The sequence below is a fragment of the Ceratotherium simum genome, chromosome 15 (genome assembly GCF_057802395.1).
Source record: "Ceratotherium simum simum isolate JZ-2026a chromosome 15, ASM5780239v1, whole genome shotgun sequence".
NCBI lineage: Eukaryota > Metazoa > Chordata > Mammalia > Perissodactyla > Rhinocerotidae > Ceratotherium > Ceratotherium simum.
In genome coordinates this window covers 26,773,136-26,797,026 of record NC_141914.1, presented here as the reverse complement: position 1 = coordinate 26,797,026, position 23,891 = coordinate 26,773,136, and the positions used below count along the sequence as shown (strand labels likewise).

General features: G+C 39.1%; 3 protein-coding genes across 9 annotated transcripts in view; 2 read left to right on the top strand and 1 right to left on the bottom strand.

Moving 5' to 3' along the window:
- DRC9 (dynein regulatory complex subunit 9) overlaps positions 1 to 10,448 on the bottom strand; it is a 46,279-nt gene extending 35,831 nt beyond the window's left edge. For 3 of the 4 annotated variants that reach the window (XM_087439756.1, XM_087439759.1, XM_087439758.1), the window contains exons 1-4: positions 10,400 to 10,448; positions 6,702 to 6,771; positions 5,499 to 5,766; positions 1,423 to 1,649 (exon numbers count right to left, since the gene is read on the bottom strand). In XM_087439756.1, the coding sequence (XP_087295882.1) occupies positions 1,423 to 1,649; positions 5,499 to 5,766; positions 6,702 to 6,709 (503 nt within the window). In that variant the 5' untranslated portion in view covers positions 6,710 to 6,771; positions 10,400 to 10,448. Of the gene's footprint in view, positions 1 to 1,422; positions 1,650 to 5,498; positions 5,767 to 6,701; positions 6,772 to 7,636; positions 8,067 to 10,399 lie in introns of those variants that run through there. The other variant, XM_087439757.1, reaches the window with a different exon arrangement.
- A 344-nt stretch (positions 10,449 to 10,792) lies between these two features.
- On the top strand, positions 10,793 to 14,689 carry RPL35A (ribosomal protein L35a). 2 transcript variants are annotated; one of them, XM_004424515.3, is made up of 5 exons: positions 10,793 to 10,824; positions 11,564 to 11,608; positions 11,829 to 11,981; positions 13,142 to 13,286; positions 14,597 to 14,689. In XM_004424515.3, the coding sequence occupies exons 2-5, from the start codon at positions 11,598 to 11,600 to the stop codon at positions 14,618 to 14,620; spliced, it is 333 nt and encodes a 110-aa protein (XP_004424572.1). In that variant the 5' UTR covers positions 10,793 to 10,824; positions 11,564 to 11,597; the 3' UTR covers positions 14,621 to 14,689. The 2 variants fall into 2 exon arrangements, with proteins under 2 accessions (XP_004424572.1, XP_087295888.1); XM_087439762.1 differs by lacking the exon at positions 10,793 to 10,824 and adding an exon at positions 10,878 to 10,896.
- A 139-nt stretch (positions 14,690 to 14,828) lies between these two features.
- Positions 14,829 to 23,891, top strand: part of LMLN (leishmanolysin like peptidase) — a 107,725-nt gene continuing 98,662 nt past the window's right edge. For all 3 annotated transcript variants that reach the window (XM_087439749.1, XM_087439751.1, XM_004424513.3), the window contains exon 1: positions 14,829 to 18,497. In XM_087439749.1, coding sequence (XP_087295875.1) covers positions 18,279 to 18,497 — 219 coding nt within the window. In that variant the 5' untranslated portion in view covers positions 14,829 to 18,278. The remainder of the gene's footprint in view (positions 18,498 to 23,891) is intronic.

The following is a 23,891-nucleotide window of genomic DNA, read 5'->3' as shown; positions in this document are numbered from 1 at the left end:
TTATCTTTGGGGGAAGAGTGAGGGGATTAGGATCAGAGGCTTCAATTGTATCTGAAGTATTATATTTTTTTTAAAAAAAAGCTTGAAAGCAATCGTGGTAAAATGTTAAGATTTGGTCGTGACATACATAAGTATTCATTATTTTTTTCTTTATATTTTTTTGCATTTTTGAAATATTTCATAATTTTGAAAAAGTTAAATCATTTAAAATTTCTAAAAAAGAGCTAACAAACCCCTCAGATTTTAGAGATGAGTAAACCCAGGCTCAGGAAGGTTAAATGACTTGCCCAAGGTCACATAACTAGTTTGAGAAAGAGCCAGAACTATCTAATCCAGGTTTCCTCATTCCTAGTCCATTGCTCTTTATAATATTCTCCTAGGTAGAGAATTTTAAACTGCTATTTAATGTTTTGATATAGAGTCAGCAAGAATTACACTTACTATTTTATATAATTTATTAACAGTAGTTCACACAAAAAGATTCAATAACTATATTAAGAAAAAAAGTTAAGTACATTGAAGTCAAGAAACCGACTGAAAAGATATGAGCCATCACACTGAGAATGAAAAGGACATTAACCCGATTGGGCAGTTGATAAGCAGGACACCTTTCGGTCACGTGTGCAAATCTGGGCCAAACTGATTTTAGCAAGAGACATTACCCTTCTGGTGATGGTCTAACGCATGGGTCAGCAAACTTTTTCTGTAAAGGGACAAATAGTAAATATTTTTGGCTCTGCAAGCCATAAATTCTCTGTTGCAACTACTGAACTCTGCTGTTGCAGCATGACAGCAGGCATAGACAATATGGAAACAAATAGGCAATGCTGTATTCCAATATATTTATTTTCAAAAATAGACTACAGGCCAGATTTGGCTAGTGGCCCTGGGAAATTCCTATCATTTACCAAAAATCCTTACCATGATGTTACACCCTCTTTTAAACTTAACAGGATTCTTTGTCAGTAAGCCAGTTGACAACAAAAAACTGAATAATGAGACAATGGAAATTGAGACTGCCTTTAAGAAACCCTCATAATTAAAACACAGCTTAAAATTTGGCTAGCTTGATGGGGTCTGTCTCTTATTAATGGAAAAAGCATCACAATAGCTACCATTTTGTGCCAGGAACTTGGCTGAAGCCTTATTTCTCATCCTCACGTTAATGGTGCAAGGTTGCTATCATTATTCTCACTTTTATAAATTGGAAACAGAGGCTCAATAACTTGCCCAAGATCACGTAGCCACCATACTTTCAACTATACCACACTTCCTCTGGGCAATCTTTAGCTAATCTTATTATCAGCAGTTGCCCTGGATATAATGACCAATCTATAAGACAGCAGTTAGCCACCCTTGTACCCTTTCTTCATCCATCTATAGATACATTATTACATTTCCAGATATGCTCTCCTTCCTTACCTATCAATCTGAATTTTCTTCAGTGTCTCTGTAGTCATTATGGTCTGTGTTACAGGCTTTTTGAAGACAAGATCTTGCATTTTGTTAAACTCATTGGCAAATTGGCCTTCTGGTCTGATTTCTGACAACTCAGATTCTTCTTTAGGTATGAATGGACTGGATGTTTTCAAGGCTTCTGAAAGTTTTTCTAGGCTTTTTCCTTCTAAACTCATTTCTTTGCTTTTCTTCTAAAAACAATAAATGACATTTTATGTATGACATTTTAAAAGAGTAAAGAAATGATGCTATACAAGGGCCTCTGCCTACCTTTTTCAATCTCATCTTCTCCCACTTATATTCCATAGTACAATATCTATACGAAAATTACCCTTTTCTTCAGCCACACCAAACCACATGTCCTGCTGTTTTGTGTCTTCTTGCCTTTAGACAGTATTCCCTCTCTCTGTCATTCCCCAACTTACCACCTGGTAACTTTAAGATTATGATCGAAGGCAAAGTTCTTTGTGGAATATCTCTATTAGTAGACATTCACCATATTGTAATTATTTGTATAAATATCTCCATTAGATTGTAAATTCTATGAGGGAAGGGACAGTGTCTTAGACATCTTGGTTCACCTCGAATTCTTTTTGGAACAAGATTGGATAGTAAATGTGGCCACGTTTATAGTCCCATTGCTTAGAACAATGCCTAGGGTATAGTAGAGACTCAAATGTTCATTGAACACATGAATTTGAAATATAAAGAATGAAAGGAGAATCATACCAGAGAGAAGAAGTTGATAGTATATTTACTGGTGTGGTATAGTTTTCTAAGGCTATGTGGGGAAAAGCCAAAATAATTTATTTTTCAGACCCAAACTTGAATACTAAGGGGTAGGCATCACCATAGGAACAGCATATGTTTTTTAATTGATGATTCCTATTTAATCTGTGGCTAAAAGCTTGAGCTATTGAGAGGCCATATAACATAGTGATTATGCATATAGACTCTGAAGTCAGACTTCCTTGTTTGAATCTTGGCTTGATCTCTTACTAAACCGCATTGATTTAAGGCGACTATTTAACATCTCTATGCCTCCATTTTCCCATTGGTAAAATAGGGATAATAGTACCTGCCCTCATAGAGCTACTATGAGGATTAAATAAATTAATATACATAAAGTATTTAGAATGGTACACAGAACTATGTAAGTCCTGCTTTTGTTATGCTTACTCAAATTCTTGTGCTGATCCTATGCACAGAAAAAAAGTTTATTTGCATGTTGATACATAAAGCCTAGGTCTTTCCTAGCTAAACTCCAACTAGCCCAGAAATGTTAAAAAACTATCTTTGAAAGGTTAATAAACACAGAGCATTTTTCTTTATACCAACAATAAGCAAAGATTCAAATCTGAGGAAAACATTTGTAGGCAAGTACAAAACAAAATGCTGCCTTAAATAAGAATTAAATTTTAAAATACTCCTTTAAATTAAAATTGATATGACTGGGCCGGCCCCGTGGCTTAGCGGTTAAGTGCGTGCGCTCCGCTGCCGGCGGCCCGGGTTCGGATTCCGGGTGCGCACCGAGGCACCACTCCTCCAGCCATGCTGAGGCCGCGTCCCACATACAGCAACTAGAAGGATGTGCAGCTATGACAGACAACTATGTACTGGGGCTTTGGGGGAAAAATAAATAAATAAAATCTTTAAAATTGATATGACTGATGACAAAGAGAATAGAAGCCACAGAATTTCAACAATTAAACTGAAACTTAATTGGACATAAGGAAAACCTTAAGTATATGGATGGTTATTATTTTAGATTTTGTCCAGGGAGGGAAGAGGAAAATGTAGGGCCTAGGAAGCTCTGTTTTTCTGATTTCCTAACCATTTTTCCTCTACCTTTATGCTTGAGCATCTGGAAAAGGAAGCAAATATGTCAAGCAGCCTGATTTACTGATTACTGCAAATAAATATGAATTTTTAAGAAGAGAACTTAAAGAAACTAGCTAAGTGTTTTAGTCCATTCACTAGAAAAGGTTTTTATATAGCACACACTATGTACAAGGTAGAGCATTAGACCCTAAGGCAAAAGATAAGAAAAACATGCAGGGGGGCTCTTTCCAAATTTTGGTCCAATTATTCCCACTTCTGGTAGAACCTCGTACATTACTATATTTTTCATCATTCCATTCCATGATTCTAATAAATGAAAATCTATTTGGGGATGTCTTGAGCTACAAAAATGGCTATAAAAGAGGGGTAACGCTAACCTTTCATCCCAAGGTTGTTATGAAGCTAAACAATGTAAAGCCTTTGGAGAAAGAAAACATGCACATACATACTAAGGTTTTAAAATATACATCCTATACCCTATAGGGCAATGGCATTGTAAAATTCATGAGTTAGAACAACTATAGTACTATGAAGTAAAAAGGAAAAAATTATTTTAAGAGATTCAAAATTTTTTTAAGTTATAGAAGTAACATATTGAGAAAGGGGCTTTTAAGCTCCTATTAATCAAGATAAGACTGTAAGCCTTTATTATTTACACTACTATAAAATCACAAGCAGGGCCTCTGTTAAGTCAGAAAATTTTGTGAGTGAGGATCACTATCATAAACCAGAATAAAACAGTGCAAAAGTTTCATTCTTTTATTTACTGGAGTTGTGATCACTGCTGAATGCTGTTTTTAATTTGAGTTTCTCATTCTCTCTTGAGTTTCTATAAGGTCAAATTACCCTTTTTTAAGCCTGACAGTAAGTATCATTGATAAGTATCATGATAAGACTTCACCTTGTTAATTGAATATCTTCTCTTTCTATTTTTGATTCTTATTGAAGGAGAAAATAGGCAGGAAACACTAGTCTCTTCTGTACCATTTGTTAACTAGCTTAATTTATGAATTAGACTCTTATTTTAAATGCATTGAAAGGCTTAGTCCTTGGGTTCCAAATTCCTTGCCTTTTATAAATTGATAAGAAAATTAATTTGTTATAAAATTCCTATAATACCCATTAACATCGCTTTAAAACTACCCCAAAACTCATAGAATGTTAGCATTGGAAGGAACCATATGGATCATTTAGTTAAAACTCCATCACATTTTATAAATGAGAAAACTAAGACCAAGAAAGTGAAATGAATTGCTCATAGCACACAACTAAACTACAAAGGTCTCCTGACTCCAAATCCAGTGTTCTATTAAAATCTTGTATAAACTTTTAAACTTCAATGAAAGCTTTACAAACCCAGACTATACATATAATAATAACAATAATTTAAAAATTGTAACAGGTGATTAAAGGGAAATTTAATATTTAGTCACAGTAAACATGGACTTCTTTTCTGTTAGACATGGAAAGCAATTTACCCTCTCATTTATGTAGCAATTTTCATTTGTCATAGAATAATATATTCTGTAAAAATTATACAATGTAATTTTGCTAAACTTAATAAATTTGTATTTGTATTGATAAATTGTTTCTATTTTATATCTACAACCTACGTTATTAAAATTTACAAGACCTTAAGAATTTATAAAGATTTTGCTTACTACCAAGTTGAGTTTTTTGATAACTCAATAGTGCTTTGAGGAGAAGCCCGTAACATCACTGAAAATGTAATGGCTGACACAGCGACGTGGCTAGATATTCAGAAAGGCAGACTGCAACATATTCGGCAACGACAACAAAGCCATTTCAGATTAAAGAAATGTTAAGAGGGTCTAGTTGAATTTCCTCTCCTTCGTATTCAGTCAGCTTTTAACAGCTGAGAAATATAAGATAGATGGGACAACTCAGTAATTTGCCTGATCTCAGTATGTATACTGTATCTACACTGATTTAACTATAGGCTTTTTTGAATAATGCCAATATAATGGAAGAAAAGGATATTCTTACCGGTAATGTATGTTGAGCTATGGCTATTTCACTCCATCGATTTAGAGTACATATCTCTGGTAATTATTATAGCCCTTTATCTGAAATAAAGGTGCTATTTGCCATGTTAAGTTTAATGGCACAAGTACTATAAATGATGGAGAAATAAAAAGGAAAGAAAGCAAAAATTAAATAATGGTAAGTGTATGTACCATGCTGGTGCTTAGTCTACTTTCATACTGAACCGGCATGATATAGTTCAGAATAGAGAGCTGGTCTATGGTATCCTCCAGAACCGCGGAGATCCTCAGCACATCTAGAATGAAGAGCGGCTCCATGACTTCCAGGATGTTTTCTATGTTTGTTTCTTTGGCTGCCTCTTTTTCTTCTTCCACAGCACTAGGTGGTTCACCTGTCACCGACACTGTCACCTCAGAATGCAAAACTTCTGGAGTAAGATTTGAGGCTTCCAGCCAGCCTCTAAAGAAAGAATAAAGAAAAAAGAAATCAGCCACCAAATATTTAAAAATTACTTAAACTCAAAAGCATAGGCAGCCTGTAGATTGGCTCCATGAAATCCATATTGTCGTATAATATAACCAAGGCAAAGAACAAAAGTAGAAGTTTGTGTGCGATTCTGCTAAATACCTCCCAGTCACATTTTGATCAACCAAAGTCAAGCAACTCACTGTTTAATAAAGATATGTAGCTATTTGGCTATGCTTAACCAATTTGAATTGAGCCAAAGTTAACTTTTCTCTAGCAACAGCTTTAGATGCTAACCAAAATTGTCTCTTGATTAGTGAAAAACAGAATGTGGTAGACAGTCTCCAAAGTGGCCCATACGACTCGCACCTTCTTGTATTCATGCCCTTTTGTAGTCTCCCCCAAATTGAAGAGGACTACCTAACCTATGTAACCGAAAGGATATTGTGGGTTCCAAGGCTAGGTAAGAAAAGATATTGCAGCTTCTCCCCACTCTCTCATATCTCTCATTCTGTGAGAAGCCAGCTGCTTTGTCATGAGGACACTTAAGCAGCCTTGTGGAAAGGTTCATGCGAGTGAGGAACTAAGGCCTCTTGCCAACAGTCAGCATCAACTTGCCAGCTTTGTAAATGAGCCATCTTAGAAGTGGATCCTCCAGCCCCAGTCAAGTCTTCAGATGACTGTAGCCCTCGTCAACTTCAACCTTTTGAGAGACCCCAAACCAGAACCATATAGCTAAGCTGCTCTCAAATTCCTGACCCACAGAAATGGTATGAAACAATGTTTATATTCTAAGTCACTAAGTTTTGGGGCAGCTTGTTACATAGCAATAGATAAATAATACACAGAAATTTAACATAAGGCATAATTTAAATAAATAAATATATATATACACACATATACAAAATAAATTAGAATTTTGAACATACTCTTCCATTTTTCTTGAGTTCGTTTTGTTAACTTCAGTGATACATTTATAATCTCAAAAAATGCAGTCACCTAAAATGGGAAGAAAACATTGAAATTAGTTTAAGGGAGTGCTGAACGATGTTTAAGTTATTTCTATGCCCTTTCATTAAGAGAAAATTAAAGAATTACAAAAGCTTTTTTTGCTTATTAGAGCAGTCCCAGACATGGAAGAACCATTGACATCATGTGGTGCAGGTCTATTAAGCTTAATTATTGGCAGATAAATGCAATCTTGGAGTCTCTTCTTAAGGTAAATTCATATCCAACATGGTTTTCACATTTTTTATTGTATTCTGATTTTTAATTGATAGTCTCTATATAACAGATTTACTTTTCTGTTATTCTGACTACAAAAATATTTAGATCACTCCATTTCCCTGATCTGCCAGGTAACAGAATTTATTGCACCTGGACTGAGAAGACCAATTGAGATTGCACTTAGAAAAACCGTATTTATCCTGGAAATCAACTTAATACTGCTTTCAAGATGTCACCCCTTGTCAGTAAACCAAAGTCCTTTCTGCTTAAATGAGCTTTACAATGAGAACACCCTATGTAGAATTTTGCTCTATACTGAATAAACGGTGAATGGTAAGTTTCTAGTGTGATTCTGTCCACAATAAAGTGATCCTGAGAAGGGTGGTACAAGTATATTTCACGCAACAAAAATCTCATATGCAAAAATTCAAGCATATAAAACATAATCTTTACGTAAACTGAAAAAAAGATACTCCAAACTAGCCAAATTTTCTGTCTTAGGAGTCTTAGGAGGAAGTAGCGCGGTGTTAAGAAGATTTTGTTCTCTTGCTGTGTTGTCGTTTCTTTATTTTTGCATTTTTTAGGCTTGGGGCATAGGTAAATGTGCTTCCCAGAGGTAAGACAGGGCAATGCTTACGCAGTATCCAGTGCTTTCGTGCTGTTCTGGCTTCTCGTTCCTCAATGCTAGAAACCCAGGAGTCATTCCTGCTTCCTCCTTCATCTTGATCAGCATTCCCCCAATCCAAACCATCACCAAGTCCTGTGGACCTGACCTTCTATTTCCATGTCCCCCAACACCATGATGGACTTGCTGTTGTTTCGTGCTTGAACTACTCTAACAGGCTCCAAATTGGAGGTGATCTTTTAAAAATGAAAATCTGATCTGGCGTGGTGTAGTGGTTAAGTTCACTTGCTCTGCTTTGGTGGCCAGGGGTTCGCAGGCCCGGATCCCAGGCGCAGACCTACACACCGCTCATCAAGCCATGCTATGGAGGTGTCCCACATACAAAATGGAGGAAGACTGGCACAGACATTAGCTCAGGGCCAATCTTCCTCACCAAAAAAAAAAAAAAAAATTAAAAAATAAAAAATAAATGAAAGACTGATCTTTTAAAATTGAAAATCTGATCATGTCTCTCCTTAGAACCCTTAAATGGTTTCCCATTGCCTTAGGACAAAAACTAAAATTCTGAACTTGGCCCATAAGGCCTACATGATCTGGCCCCCTCTGTTTCTCTCCAGATCCCTCTGGCACTGCCCTTTTCTTGCTCTCATGGCTCCAGCCTCAATGGGCTTCTTTCACTTCTTCTATGGACTCATGTTCCCATCCAACTCAGGGTCTTTGCTTACGCTATTCCTTCAACGTGAACCACTCTTCCCCTCACCTTTTCACCTTGTAAAGTCCCACTGATCTATTAGGTACCAGACTAAATCAGTGGCATTTTGCAGGTATCTGCCATTTGCCCCTCTAGGTCCAATCTCCACCATTTTCTGTGCCCTGAGAGACTGACCCAAATGGAGTGCACCAACGGGAGATTCCGGAAAGAGGTACAAAGTGTAGGAGAGTGAGGATAGGTATTTATTCTCCCAGCTCCCTCCCTGTCAGATCACCAATGGTTGGCTATATTTCTCTATCAAAGACCATGGCTCCCATCAGGCAATCCTCTCCATCTTGCTGTCTCTTGGGGACTCAGGAAACTTCTTCTTTCACATGTTTCTGGAGACTGCATCATCTCTCATAGTTTCACTCCTGCCTACACCTTTGTAAGCAGACTCTTTAGTAAATTTTCATCTCTGCCAACTGTTTCCTTCCAGGCCAACACTGACTGATACAATGACCTACAATGGCACACATACATTTTTACATATAGCTTATATATAAATATACATACATACAAATAACTGAAACAAAAGTTCCATGAAACAACTTACCCTTAACATGTGTGATACATTCTGATATTTTCAGTTCTAGCATATTTTACTTAAAAAATATTATAATCATGATCTACTAAGGGGCCATCACCCGCAGTTTGTAAAATGCCTTAAATGACACTTCTGCAAGTGACATTTTCCTGACTCATCAGGCTGGATCAGGATTCCTCTGTTCAAGCACTCATTGCACTCTTATTTTTCAACAGCTCTCTTCACAATTTGTAATGTTTATGTCAGTTTCCCCCACTAGACTGTTAAGTTCCATGACAGCTGGAATCCTGATAATGATGCTCACTATTGTATCCTAAGTTTCAGGCATTGTGTTCAATAAGTATTTGTCAAATGAATGAATGAACAAAGGAATGAAACTCACACTTAATGTGTTATTCTTCTCAGGAGTACTTACACTTGGATTTCTAGCACATTTAACAGTGGGATTTCTAGTACGTCTCTAATAGTGGGATTTCTAGCATATTTCTGGGACAGAGAAAATTGGATAGGGGATAGGGCTCTAAGGTAGATAATCTCTATCCTGATGCACTTAAAAGAAGATCTGATTTTAAATATGATTTATATACATCTATTCCATAAAACTTTGGAGTCATCCTTTACTCTTTCCTCTCTCATTCCTTACCCATCAGCAAATCCTGTCAGCATTAGACTTAAAATATATTCAGAATTTCAGTACTCATCACCCCTCTCTACATGCCATAATCTCTCATCAGGATCATTATAATAGCCTTCTAATTGGTCTCCCTGCTGTTGGCCTTGCTTCCCTTCAGTCTCAACACAGTGACTCAGTCACTCCTCTGTACAGAACCCTCAAATGGCTTCTCGTCTCAGAGTAAAAGCCTCCCTTACAGTGGCCTCCCTGCTTAATTTTTCTCTATTGAGAAAATTTGTCTCACATCTCCTTCCAATGTGCCATTTACTTGCTTATTGTCTTGCTCCCCCTACTAAGATGTAAGCTCTATGAGGGCAGAGATTTCTGTTGTTTTGTTTACTGCAGCGTCCTCCGAACCAGGAACAAAGATGGTACATGGCAGTCATTCAATAAACTATTTGTTGAAAAAATGAATGAATCCAAAGGGCAACCCAAATAAATATGCAATAATTAGGAAACGTAAATCTCTGATGTCTACTGATCTATCTTATTCTAGTCTACAAGTACTTACTGAAGACCTACTACGTGTGGGCACGGTGCTGGGCGCCCCGAGAGTTTGCCTGGCAGCTGAATGAGTTATCTTTAAAAGGCAGTAAAGTCTTTTCAGGGCAGTTCTCCTCACCATCGGGGGCAAAACGAAGGATGGAGGTAAGAACTTAAGTCATTTCTTGGAAGAGATAAAGGAGTAGGAGGAAAGGAGTAAGAAAAAAAAAAAAGGTAAAGAAAAGGAACAGCTCCTCCTGCCTTCGTGCTCTCGGCCTTTCTCTTCCAGGCTGGGATCCGAGAATCTCCGTTGGCCTTTACCTGTGTGGTCAGAGGGAAAGATACCCCCATGTTGGCGAATCAAATCTGGGGTACTCGAGGCCGAGGGGGGGCCGCCACTCTGGCTTCACTTACCCACCTACAGAACCCGACGCACAGGAACCAAACTAAGGTGTTTCTATGGCAACGATCACCTTTTCTTATCCTTTAGCTGTCTAGCACTTTGCCTTCCTCTGTTCCGAAGTAATACATGTTGCAGCTTACAAAGATAAAAGGACTTAGGGAAATAATTTTAAAAGTGCTCTTTAACATTGCTTGTTTCAGTCAGAAGACGATTTCCGAGGCCTTTTTTTTCCCCCCCGGCGGTCGCGGAAGATGCCTAAACTGGGGGCGGATCCATGTTTATCCCACAAGGCCGCGCGACGGGGCCTCCACTTTCTTTTTCCGCCATCTTGGAGGCTGTGGAGGTGAGGGCGTCTGCTGTTGCTGAACTTTGGGGGAAAATAACTGGGATGGGCTCAACCGTATGCCTGAGCGAGGTACTGCTGCGGCTCGGGGGCTCTGCCAGTCAGTGATTTCTGTGGATTCCAGCATCAGAGAGGACAGGATGGAGGAGATGTGGGGCTGATGGTGCTGGTCTCCTGACGCCCGGAGAACGGGTGCTCCGGTAATCGGAGTTGCTTCCTGGACCCTAGCGAAGTGAAATAGATGCATTTTGTCCGTCTAGCTCGTTTTTTGAGGCTGTGACTCCTTTAGGCTGGGTTCTGTTTCCATTTGCTCCTACTCCAAGCTTGGCTTACTTGTCTACAGTCTCTCTCCTCAGGTTTATTTTCCCATTCAGTGCTTAAAAGTCTTGTTTTCTGCGTGCTTCTGTGACTCCTTGGCCTTCAATTTTTTCTACTGATCGTGGCATGAATTTTCTTAGGGCTTCCTTTTGGAGTTTGTAAGAGTTATTTCTTTTAGTGTCGGGTGTTGACACTCATTTTTGTCTCCGTTTTGGAGTTTGCCTAGGTATCATGCATTCTCTGAGGTTGGGGTGTCTTGCCATACTGTGCTTCGTGTAGATGTGATGGCTTAATTATATTTCCCCATAGTCTTAACGTGACATGCTGATCAAAAAGCGATTTGCCTGACAGGTTTAAGAAACGGGAGGGACTAGGTGGGAAACGGGCGCTGCAAGATTTTAAACTGATTGTTTGTTTTAAGGCCTGCCGGAGACAGGACTTCTAAAACGACGAGTATGTCTGGAAGGTACGCGTTTTAAATATAATTGCTTTGTACTTGTAGTTGTTTTTTGTTTATTGGGTATGAACCTAAATGTAAACTTAAAACTAGTGGGGAAAAAATTCGATGTTTGGTATAGATAACTTTTGGGTAGGTGTCCTTACAAGTCAAATCATACTGGTGGTTTGTTGAAGTTAAACGAGATCTTTTAACAGCTTATGGTTAATATACGTCTTGTGTGTCGTAGGCTGTGGTCGAAGGCCATTTTTGCTGGCTATAAGCGGGGTCTCCGGAACCAGAGGGAGCACACAGCCCTTCTTAAAATTGAAGGTGTTTATGCTCGAGATGAAACTGAATTCTATCTGGGCAAGAGATGTGCTTACGTGTACAAAGCAAAGAAGTAAGTTTATAGTATTGTTATGCTTTTTGATTTTTGTCTCATTTTCCTTTTGAAAGAAGAATAAACAAAAGATGTTGGTAAAGTGGTTGGTACCGTTGTAGCTTCTACTTTGGGTCTTGAAGGAACCTGATGGTAGGTTTTAGAAGGATGTTACTTTTGTGGGTGGTGGTGGATTTAGGTATCTTCTGCGCTTAGAAAAATTCCAGCTGTTAATTGTTTCAAGGACGGAGCCAAGTTCTCATATTATGATCCTAAGTTTTTATAGGGCACTTTTTATGTGCCTTAATTCATTTTGTTGATTCCTTGAAATTATGTTATATATACATGGTTAAACATGTTATCTCTCTAGAGCATTGGTTCTTAATCCTGGGTTCTTAAACCCATTCCAGACCAATTAAAATCTCTAGGGACAGGCTTTCATCTTTGCCCTGCCTTTCCTCCTGCAAGCAGAGTGATCCTTGAAAATTATAAGTCAGATCATCTGTATATTGCTCAAACTCCTCCCAACTGTTACCCATCTCATTTAGTAAAAGCCAAAGTCGTTAAGGAGCCCCTAAGACCCTGGGCATTCAGGGCTCCCTGTTTCTACTCTTAACCCAGCTAGGGTGACCAGCTAGGATTCACCCTTGGGGTCTTCTGCCTTTCCACAAGCCAGGGACACAACCTCCTCAGGTTTTTAACACAGGCTGTTGCCTTATCTTCTAGTCTTTGTTCCAGTGTTAGCTTCTCAATGAGGACTTCTCTGGCTGTTTAAAATTGCAAATTCCTTCCTCTCCCTGGACACAAACATTCTGACGCTTCTTGTCCCACTTTGCTTTTTTCCCACCAATATTGTAGCTATTACCATGTGACATTGTATATATTTACTGATTTATTACTTGATTATTCTGTGGAAGAGGTTTATGTTTTGTAAATGGCTGTGTTTTACAAAATTACAAAAAATTACATTTATAAGTGTTTGGCATACAGTAGGTACTCAAAGATTTGTTGAATAAATTATGCCCCAGATTCCCCCCATTCCCTACTCCTCCTGCCCCCCCCCCCATGACTAAGTGGTTAACTAGGGTTGGGAGCCACTGGTCTAGAGATCACCTTGAATTTCTATCACATTGTTGCCTGGGTTCTCATGCCTTTTTTTTTTTATCCCCTTTTAAAATAAGCAACACAGTGACTCCTGGTGGCAAACCTAACAAAACCAGAGTAATCTGGGGAAAGGTAACTCGTGCTCATGGAAACAGTGGCATGGTTCGTGCCAAATTCCGAAGCAACCTTCCTGCTAAGGCGATTGGACACAGAATCCGTGTGGTAAGTACAGTTATTAGCAATATGGCACTCTTTTGAGTCAAACTAAGCTCAAGGGGTTGGGCTTTCACTCTAAGAACTATTGTGATTATAAAACATCGCCTGTAGGTTATGCTGCAAAATTAGTGGCTACTTCAGCTTTTTGGCATTAGAAAGAAAGTGAAGGCAAAGTATTCAAATGGATTGTGCCTAGATTTCAGATTTTGTTAAAGCTGCTTGGGGGGGGAAATCATATTTAAATGAACAATTTTCTGGCAAAGATATTGGGCACTGAAGTATTTTCTAGAAAATAAAAATTCAACATCCCTTTTCCTGGCATAATTCTTAATATTTTCCTATTGCTTAATCATGACAGTCTTGTTAAAATAGGTGTTATTAGGGGCCGACCCCATGGGTTAGCGGTTGAGTGCACACGTTCTGCTACTGGCCGCCTGGGTTCGGATCCCAGGCGCGCACTAACGCACCGCTTGTCCGGCCATGCTGAGGCCGTGTCCCACATACAGCAACTAGAATGATGTGCAACTATGACATACAACTATCTACTGGGGCTTTGGAGAGAAAAAGGGAGGAAAAAAAAAACGAGGATTGGCATGGATGTTAGGGCTGATCTTCATCACAAAAAAAATAAATTTATAATATAGGTGTTATTAGCCTTATTTTATGGAAGAAAACTGGTGCTCATGTTTCTCAGTCCCAGGACTTTGGCCCGAGTCTTCGACTCCAGATCCTGTGATTTTCTAAAATAGCTCCTGTTTTCTTTAGTCAGGATTCATTTAGAGTAGGCATGGCCGTATTCTTGAGGTCACAGGGTGCTTTTGAACCCTGCTGAGCAGTTGAGATTTCTCATCAGAGGAGGTGTTTACTCTGTAGGAGAAGCAAAATTAAATGGACTTGCACTGCTCCCAGTACTTGTTCCTAATCAAAGCAGGTTTACCTAGAGACTGAGGCTATAAAAACTCAATTCCCTCCCCACCAGGATAAAAGTTGTCATTGGACACCTTTCAGAAATGAGTAATGGCTACCAAAGGGGAAGGGAGGAGGGTGAAATGGGTGATTCACACATGTGTATGGTGATGGATAGTAATTAGTCTTTGGGTGGCGAAGATGATATAATCTACACAGAAATCGAAATATAATGATGCACAGCAGAAGTTTATATAATGTAATAAACCAATATTACCTCAATAAAAATAAAAAATCTTAAAGAGTAATGGGACAACGGAAGGAGATTTATCCATATTGTAGTAATTGATAACATTTGTAAATTTGTATGTAACATGCACCTAATGACATTGTGTTCTTTTCCCCCCCAGATGCTGTACCCTTCAAGGATTTAAACTTATTGAAAAGTAAATAAATAAAACTGGATTTGTTCCCTTGTATTTTTATTAAATGGCTTAAAAATCTCTTTGCCATAAAATTTAGTTGCTATGTGCTCAAATGTGGCGGTTATCAGGCATTTTCAGAGTATAAGGAAGCCAGAGAGCTACATGTAATGGCAATTACAGACATTAGACAATAGGAGGATAGGATGTAAGTATTTTAATAAGGCCTTAGGTGGTGGGAGACGGGGACAGGTAAGCTTTGCGGACAGTGGAAAGGAGTATCTTGGAAGGCTTATAGTGATGGAGCACTTGAACCTAGCCTCAGAAAAGCTTTTGGACAAATGGAGAAACAGCATATTCCAGGAAGGACAGAAGCCAGAAATTTCAGCCAGTGTGGATATACACCATGGAACTTCCAGATTTCCACATCAAAATGGATCTGTAACTCTTCCACATAAGAGTTTATTTCAACTTTGGAACTGAGGTTTATTAAATGAACTGGTAACTGCTTCCTCATTAGATTGAGAGTCAGTGAAAGAAAATTATCTTGACAACTTCTTAAACTACCTTGTAATAGTATGCACTTGTTCAATATAGATTGGTTGGGAAACTTGTGACTTAAAAATGGTAGTTGGGAGAAATTTAAATAGAGATTATGTTGGTGATATTTGGCAGCTTGTTCAGACAGGCAGGGATGAGATACCCTTGGGATGGGTGACTGGACAAAGCATTTCAGTAATAGAACACTTGACTAGGAATAATGTGAAAGTTGAAAATGTGAAAATAATGCCATGTGCCTCCGAAAAAGTAAACCTGTGTAGGGGTCAGGATTGTCTGGTTAGTGTAGCTTTTTTTGGCTCCATGTTTTAATATAGTAAAGTGCAGGATTGAGATATTTTAGCATAATATAAAGGAAACCAAGCAGGACTGCAGAATATTTTAAATCTCAAAATGTGTTGAAGTAAAAGTCTGAATCAAGGTATCGGTTTGCAGTATGGTGGTTGTGGATGTTTGTAGTAGCAGCTAGTCTTTTTATTAACCAACAAATCTTGACATACCACTGAAAATGTCAACAGGAAGATGGGAGTTTGCCGAACTGAGCCCCTTTTTACAGTTTGTTTAATTGTATTTGGGTTCTCTAAAAAGATGCTAACAATTAGCATGGTAAAAAATTTATTGGGAGGGAATGAGAAAGACTTGAAGGAGAGGATGTAGGAAAGGATTGGGTACTAATAGCACACAGCAGTTATAAAAGTTTCCTAAGTCCAATGGGGGTCCTCAAGCCAAAGTTGCTGTTGGAAGAGTCCCATGTTTCACAGAAATGGGCTTATATTTGTATCGCCAGTCACATTTTGCTAACAGCAGCCCTTCGGAACTATGTCCTCAAGGTAAATGAGGTGGATGGTGAGAAACAGCTTGGGGCCTTTGGTCAATTAGGCTGTCTTCACTAGCTCCGAATGTTGCATTTCATGGCCACCACAAATTGGAATCTGGTTATTAGAACCCGAAGGAAACGGAACTTGTAAAATCTGGGGTGAAGGGCAGGAAGTGCCAATCTCAGACCTACTCCAGTGAGATTTAGTTCCCTCTCAAAAAACAGCTGAAGTAAACTAAAATTACCTGCTTTTTTTTGTCCCAGTTAGGTAGGTGTATCAGTAGTCTTAAAGCAGAAGACATTTGAGGAACCAACCGTTTAAGGATTATGTAGTGTCATTGAAGAACTTGATTAACAGGGTGACCAGATTCATATTTTAGAAAGATCCAGTGGCAACTCAGCATAAACTTAAGGAAGGGAAAATTAGGTAGGCTTTGCAGTTCTTTTTTTTTTAAATTTTATTTATTTATCTTTTCCCCCAAAGCCCCAGTAGATAGTTGTATGTCATAGCCGCACATCCCTCTAGTTGCTGCATGTGGGACACGGCCTCAGCATGGCCAGAGAAGTGGCGTGTCGGTGTGTGCCCGGGATCCGAACCCAGGCCGCCAGCAGCGGAGTGCGCGCACTTAACCGCTAAGCCACGGGGCTGGCCCAGGCTTTGAAGTTTTAACAATTTTGAACGTTGAAATGGAGACTCCATAAACATTAACAATTTTAAAACCGATTAATTGTGGAGAGGAGTTTTCAAGGGTAAAGTTTTCCTAGCTTTGGTTGTTAGGTGGGTAATAGTGCATTTACAAAGTTGGGGAGCCAGGAGATGGTTTTGTGGGGGGAAAGTGATGAGTTTGAGGAAGCTGCAGGATGCTCAGCTGTGAACATGTCCAGCAAGGCAGATGGATATTCCAAGTCTGGCTTAGGCATATAGAGGAAGTCTCAATGCCTGTCACTTTTGTAGGAGTTCAGTGAATGTGTGGTATTCTGAGTGGGATAGACGATGGTAGGAGAACAATAGGAGTGGATAAATAAGTGGTAGGCATTTGAACAAAGCAGGGAAAACAGAAGACAGAATCCTTAAGATAACTTGAGTAAATGCAGTGGTGAACAAGCTCTTGCAAATCCTTCTCCTTTCAACTGATGTAATGCAGCACTTGTAAATAAGGGTTCCTTGTGCTCTCCTGCTCTCTTAATGACGTTTGGTCAGGGCCAAGGTAGTCCTCAAGCTGAAGTTACCATTGGAGGAGTCCCATGTTTCACAGAAATGAGCTTGAATGGCTAGCAGCTTATCTGCCAGACCATTACAACATCCTTCTGCCAGCATGACACTACTCTTACACCTAGGAAGTTGAAGGTAACTGGTGCCTTTCTTTGTGGTCTTGTAGTGGAAGGAGCACATGTTCTGAAAGTGCTGATTGGTCTGGAATCCCAACTTCCACTAATTGTGGGTTGATAGACACATTCTACTCACTTGTAAAATGCCCCACCCTTGTATTGAGTACATGATCTTTGCCAATGAATTGTAAATTCTTGAGGATTTTCAATACTTTCCTACCCCTACAGTTCCTAGTATAGTAATTGAAAATATTCGGTTCCTGTTGAATGCATGTTCCAGTTCAGTGCTTTCAGTTCTTAGTTTTAATTCTTTGTTTCATGTGCCACAGAGAGATTTGTCCGAATTTTCAATTTTTCATACTTCCCTCACATCTCAGTTTTGAAGGTAGTTTCCTTAATGGCAAGTATCCACCCAGTCTCGGTGGGTTAACGCAGTTGCAATTCTTGGTTTTTATAAAAGTTAAGGGATGGAGTTGAATAGTAAAGGGCACATCATTGATTTTATGTGAAATGACTGGGAAAAAATGCGCCTGAAATTGGTGACTTAAGTAAAAATGAAAATTATATTCCATTCACCTTTTATACAGAGGGTTACACCACAAAGGTTCTGCAGTTTCTATGTCTTGTCTAAGCTACCTGGCATCTAGTGGGTGCATATCTTTTAGATGAAAAATTGAGTTAAAGACTGAAATACTGCCTCACTAAAGACACCCACATACCACCACCCACTACCATCAACATCCACTAATCTTCCCACAGGCTAACTCACGTGGGCCGCTAAACGGCATTTATTGGCCGGCTTCGCGCAATGAGACGCGACGGACGTGATGCGGCTCTCATCTTCCGCGGTGAACTTGTGGGTGACGCTAGCCAATCGAAAAGCTTGTTTCCGACGGCCGCTCCCTCCACCTGCCCAGAGCGGCGAGGGGCGGGGCTGGCGCCGAGCGCGGAGGCGTCGCGTACTCCATGGAAACGACGCTCGGCTCGAAGATGGCGGCCGAGTGGGGCGGAGGACCGGGGTCCTCGGGTTCAGGCCCGGGCCCTACCCGGTGTCGCTGGAGCGGTTCTTTATGGGTCCGAGGCGTCTTACTCCTGTTGGGCGGGCTCTGGGCAAGCGCCACATCTATTCCTGTCTCCTTGGGCAGTTCCCCTCCCTGCCAGCACCACGTCCCCTCTGACACTGAGGTAGGGCGACCGAGGGACGGGGCGGGCCCTGAGAGGGTAAAGTAATACGGGAGGCGGTGGCATAGAGGGTAGTGATTGGAACAAGGTGTACTGGAAGAGAAATCGAAATTGGGCCTCAGACTGAACTCTTAGAGGTCTGGGACCCGCTGTCACCTCGCTTTCCGCCCTCAGCAAAGTGTCTTGAGTTAGGCACTCAGAACATCATCACTTTCTTGTGCGGAGGGCCGGGCAGGTAGTTCTAGAGCAGTGGTTTTCAAACTTGAGCGTGCATCAGAATCACCTGAAGGACTTGTTAAACCACAGATTGCTGCCTCACTTCCCCACTTTCTGACACTTTAGGTCTGGGATGGGTCCCCAGAATTTGCAGTTCAAATTCCCAGGTAGTTGGTGATGCTGCTTGTCCCAGGACCACTCTTTGGGAACCACTGATCTGAAGGTTTGGGAAGGAACAGATAGGCGAGCCAAAGGCGTTGGAGGGATATTGGGGGTTTTCTGGAGACAAAATACAGATTTATTTTCAAGTTATTTTATCACATTGTTTGCTTTACCCTGTTCTCTTGCCCTGGAAGTGCCTGCCTTCTTCCCACTCTAAATTTAATTTTTCTCCCTGTCTAAATTCTTACAGTTTCCTTTTAAGTTCCCTAAGCTTAAGGTACCCTGCTGACACCACTTCAGCAGAATGCTCTTTGCATTTCTCAGCGGTCTTATCTATACTCTCTTCTGGCACTTAACCAAGTACTGATGGCTTATTTTTCAGGCATGATTTGCCTTTGTAGTTAAATTGTAAGGTTCCTTAGGATAAATTTTGTGTCTTATACTTTGATTCCTCCATAGTACTTAGCTCAGAGGAGGGCGCACAATAATCGGTATTCCTTGCGGACAGAAAACCAGCACCTGGCGCAGGGCTGCATGTTGTGATTGGTTTTATAATTTGTCTTATTACTTTATCAAGAAAGATTAACTTAGAAATTTTCAGTTAAGCCCAGAAATCTAAGACTACTCATTTTTGTGGTAATTTCCAAAATATTTCTATGTATACTCTTCGTAACTATATGTGCCAAAATATTGTTTGGGATTTGTAGCTGTATTTCAGCTTTATTCATGACACTGCATTTTGGCTGTATTATTTTGTTTTTTAATGTCTTAGCAACTTTAAAGTTTATAATACAGTATTGTTGTTTGTAATCACTATGCTGTGCATTAGATCTCCAGGATTTATTTATCTACTGGTTGCAAGTTTGTAGTACCCTTAAACAACATATCCCGGATTCCCCACCTCCCTGATGAATTCTTTTAAAAAAAATCCCCACAAAGCCCTACACGTCTCTCTTTGATTTTAGATTAAAATAAGAGAAAGTAGATCAAAGAACTGCAAAATCTTTGGGCTGGAGGGAACTTTAATAGCTGTTTTCTTCTAGTGGTTGTTGCCAGTTTACAAATCTCCAACTTACGTTTGAATATCTCCATGGATAGGGAAATTATCTCCAGAGGCAGCCCCTTTGCTTTTTGAGATCGCCATTGTTTAAGTTCTTCTTTCTAAAGACCTGAAAACTCTTCCTGTAACTTCTACCCCCTATTCCTATTTATGCCTCTTGGCTGAACAAACTCAATAGTAATAATGCTTCAGATATTAAAAGCAAGCTATTAAGTTTTTGAGAGTTCTCATGCCTAATAAATTTTCCTAGTTCTTCATAAAGGATGTAATAGCAAGTCCTCCTCACCATTCTCTTTGCTTTAACCTGGACACAAAGTAATGGCAAAAACTATTCATTTTACTCATACTAGGGACTGTACCTCTGTTAAATGCTTCAGGAAATTATAGTAACTTTTTTTTTGGTGATGGTGGAGAACTACAAAACATTTTGACTCATTTAACTTGTTTTAAAAGTTAAATGAGTCAAAAAGTTAAAACCTCTAAGTTTTTTTTTTGTTTTTACTTTTTATTATGTAAATTAAGCCAAAACCAAAACCAGAATAGTATAATAAACTCCCATGGACCCATCACCCAGCTTCAACACTTGTCAATAATATTGTATCATTCTTGTTTCAAATATACTTCCACCCATTCCCCATCCTCCCGCTTGTTATTGTTACTTTTAAAAGTGTTTTTGGTGAAATTTACATGTATTGAAGTGCAACAAATGCAATCATGTACATCCATGTAAAACCCACAACCCTATCACAATACAAAACGTTTCCATGTCTCCAGAAAGTTCCCTCCTATCCTCTGCCAGTCAGTCTCTCCCATCCACCCCAGGCAGCTATTGTTCTGATTTTTTTTTTTTACATTAGATTAGTTTGCCTGTTCTAGAACTTCGTTTATATAAATGAAATGATATAGTATGTACTGTTATATGGTAGATTACATTGAATTTTCCCAAAGTAAATCAACCTTGCATTTTGAGGATGAATCCTACTTGGTCATGATGTATTATCCTTTTTATATACCTCTGAATTCAATTTGCTAGTAAATTTGTTGAGGATTTTTGCATCTATGTTTGTGAGTGATATTGGTTATAATTTCCTTTTTTAGTGAAGTTTTTGTTAGCTTTTGATATCAGAATTATACTGACTGGCTTCATATAATGCGTTGAGAAGTGTTCCATCCTCTTGTATTGTGTAAAAGAGTTTGTATAAAATTGAAATCATTTCTCCCTTAAATGTTTGGTATAATTCATAATTGAAAGTATCTGGGCTTGGATTCTTTGTAGAGATTTTTTAAAATACCTTTATTGAACCATAATTTGTGTACCATAAAATTCACCCACTTAAGTGTCCAATTCAATGATTTTTAATAAATTTACGGAGTTGTGCAACTGTTACTACAATCCAGTTTTAGAACATTTCCATCACCCCAGAAAGATCCTTTGTGCCCATTTACAGTCAATCCCTGTTTTCATTTCTGGCCCCAAGCAACCACTATGTAGGGAGGTTTAGATAAATCCAATTTCTCTGATACAAGTCTATTCATATTTTCTGTTTGATCTTGTGTCAGTCTTGGTAACTCGTGTTTTTCAAGGATTTATTTCATTCGACTTATTAAATTTACTGGCATAAAGTTCATGATAATTTATCCTTTTGAAGTCTGTACAATCTGTAGTGCCATCTATTCTTTCACTTCTTCTTCTTCTTTTTTTTTTTTGTGAGGAAGATCAGCCCTGAGCTAACATCTGCCGATCCTCCTCTGTTTTTTGCTGAGGAAGACTGGCCCTGGGCTAACATCCATGCCCATCTTCCTCCACTTTATATGGGACGCCGCCACAGCATGGCTTGCCAAACCGTGCGTCGGTGCGCACCTGGGATCCGAACCGGCGAACCCTGGGCTGTTGCAGGGGAGCGTGCACACTTAACTGCTTGTGCCACCAGGCCAGCCCCCTATTCTTTCACTTCTAATGCGATAATTTGTGTTTATTCTGTTTTATGCTAGTCCAGTCTTGCTAGGGGATTATTAATTTTATTAATCATTTTAAATAAAGAACTGTTGGCTTGGTCAGTTATTTAAGAAATTACTGTTGGTGGGGCCGGCCTGGTGGCATAGTGGTTAAGTTCCCATGCTCTGCTTTGGCAGCCTGGGATTTGCAGGTTCGGATCCCGGGCATGGGACCTATACACCGCTCATCAAGCCATGCTGTGGCAGCATCCCACATACAAAATAGAGGAAGATTGGCACAGATGTTAGCTCAGGGACAATCTTCCTCACAACAACAACAACAAAAATACTGTTGGTAATTTTCTTTAATGGTTGTTTTTTTTTCATTGTTTTCTGTTCTTTATTATTTCCTCTTTCTGCTTATTATGGATTTACTTTGCTTATATTGTTAGGTGGAAACTTAGATCATTGTTTTTGAGCCTTTTTTCATTTCTAATATAAACGTTCAAAGATATAAATTTTTCTCGAAGTACAACTTTAGCTCTACCCTACAGATTTTGATACATTGTATTTTAATTATTGTTTAGTTCAAAGTGTATTTCTTTTCCCTCATAATTTGTTCTTTGATCCATGGATTATTAAAAATATTTAAAATATAATTTCTAAATATTTGGTCCTTTTCTAGATATGTGATTGTTATTGATTTCTAATTTAGAGGATATTTTCTGTAAGATTTCAGTCCTTTGAAATTTGAGATTTCATTTTTTTTTATTTATACCTCAACATATGCTCTATTCTGTTTAACTTTTCATGTGTACTTGTAAAAAAATATATATTCTATAGTTATTTATTTATTTTTGGTGAGGAAGATTGGCCCTGAGCTAACATCCACTGCCAATCTTCCTCTTTTTGCTTGAGGAAGATTGGCCTTGAGCTAACATCGGTGCCAGTCTTCCTCCATTTTGTATGTGGGATGCCACCACGGTATGGCTTGATGAGTGGTACGTAGGTCTGTGCCCAGGATCCGAACCCATGAACCCCAGGCCGCTGAAGCAGAGCACACAAACTTAACCACTATGCCAGCATGGCTTGATGAGTGGTGCATAGGTCTGTGCCCAGGATCTGAACCCATGAACCCCAGGCCGCTGAAGCAGAGTGCACGAACTTAACCACTACGCCACTGGGCCAGCCCCTATTGTGTAGTTATTGAGTGTAGGTTTCTATACATGTCAATAATGTGAGGTGATTGATAGTGTACTTCAGATTTTCTATATTCTTTTTTTTTCTTTCTTCAATTTTTTTTTGATGTCTTAATAGTTTATAACATTGTGGAATTTTAGTTGTACATTATTGTTTGTCAGTCACCATATAAGTGCCTCCCTTCACCCCTTGTGCCCACCCCCTAACCCTTTTCCCCCTGGTAACCACCAAATAGTTCTCTCTGTCCTTGTGTTATTGTCCACATATAAGTGAAATCATCTGGTAATTTTCTTTCTCTCTCTGGCTTATTTTGCTTAACATAATACGCTCCAGGTCCATCCATGTTGTTGCAAATGGGACAATTTTGTCTTTTTTTATGGCTGAGTAGTATTGCATTGTATATATACACCACATCTTCTTTATCCACTCTTCAGTCGAGGGACACTTGGGTTGCTTCTGCTTCTTGGCTATAGTGAATAATGCTGTGATGAACAGAGGGGTGCATAAGCCTCTTTGGATTGTTGATTTCAGGTTTGTTGGATAGACAGCCAGTAGTGAGATAGCTGGATCATAAGGTATTTCTATTTTTAAATTTTTGAGGAATCTCCATACTCTTTTCCGTAAAGGCTGCACCAGTTTGCATTCCTACCAGCAGTGAATTAGGGTTCCCTTTTCTCCACAACCTTTCCAACATTTGTTGTTTTTTGTCTTGGTGATTATAGCGATTCTAATGGGTGTAAGGTGATATCTTAGTGTAGTTTGGATTTGCATTTCCCTGATGATTAGTGATGTTGAACATTTTTTTTTTTTTTTGGTGAGGAAGA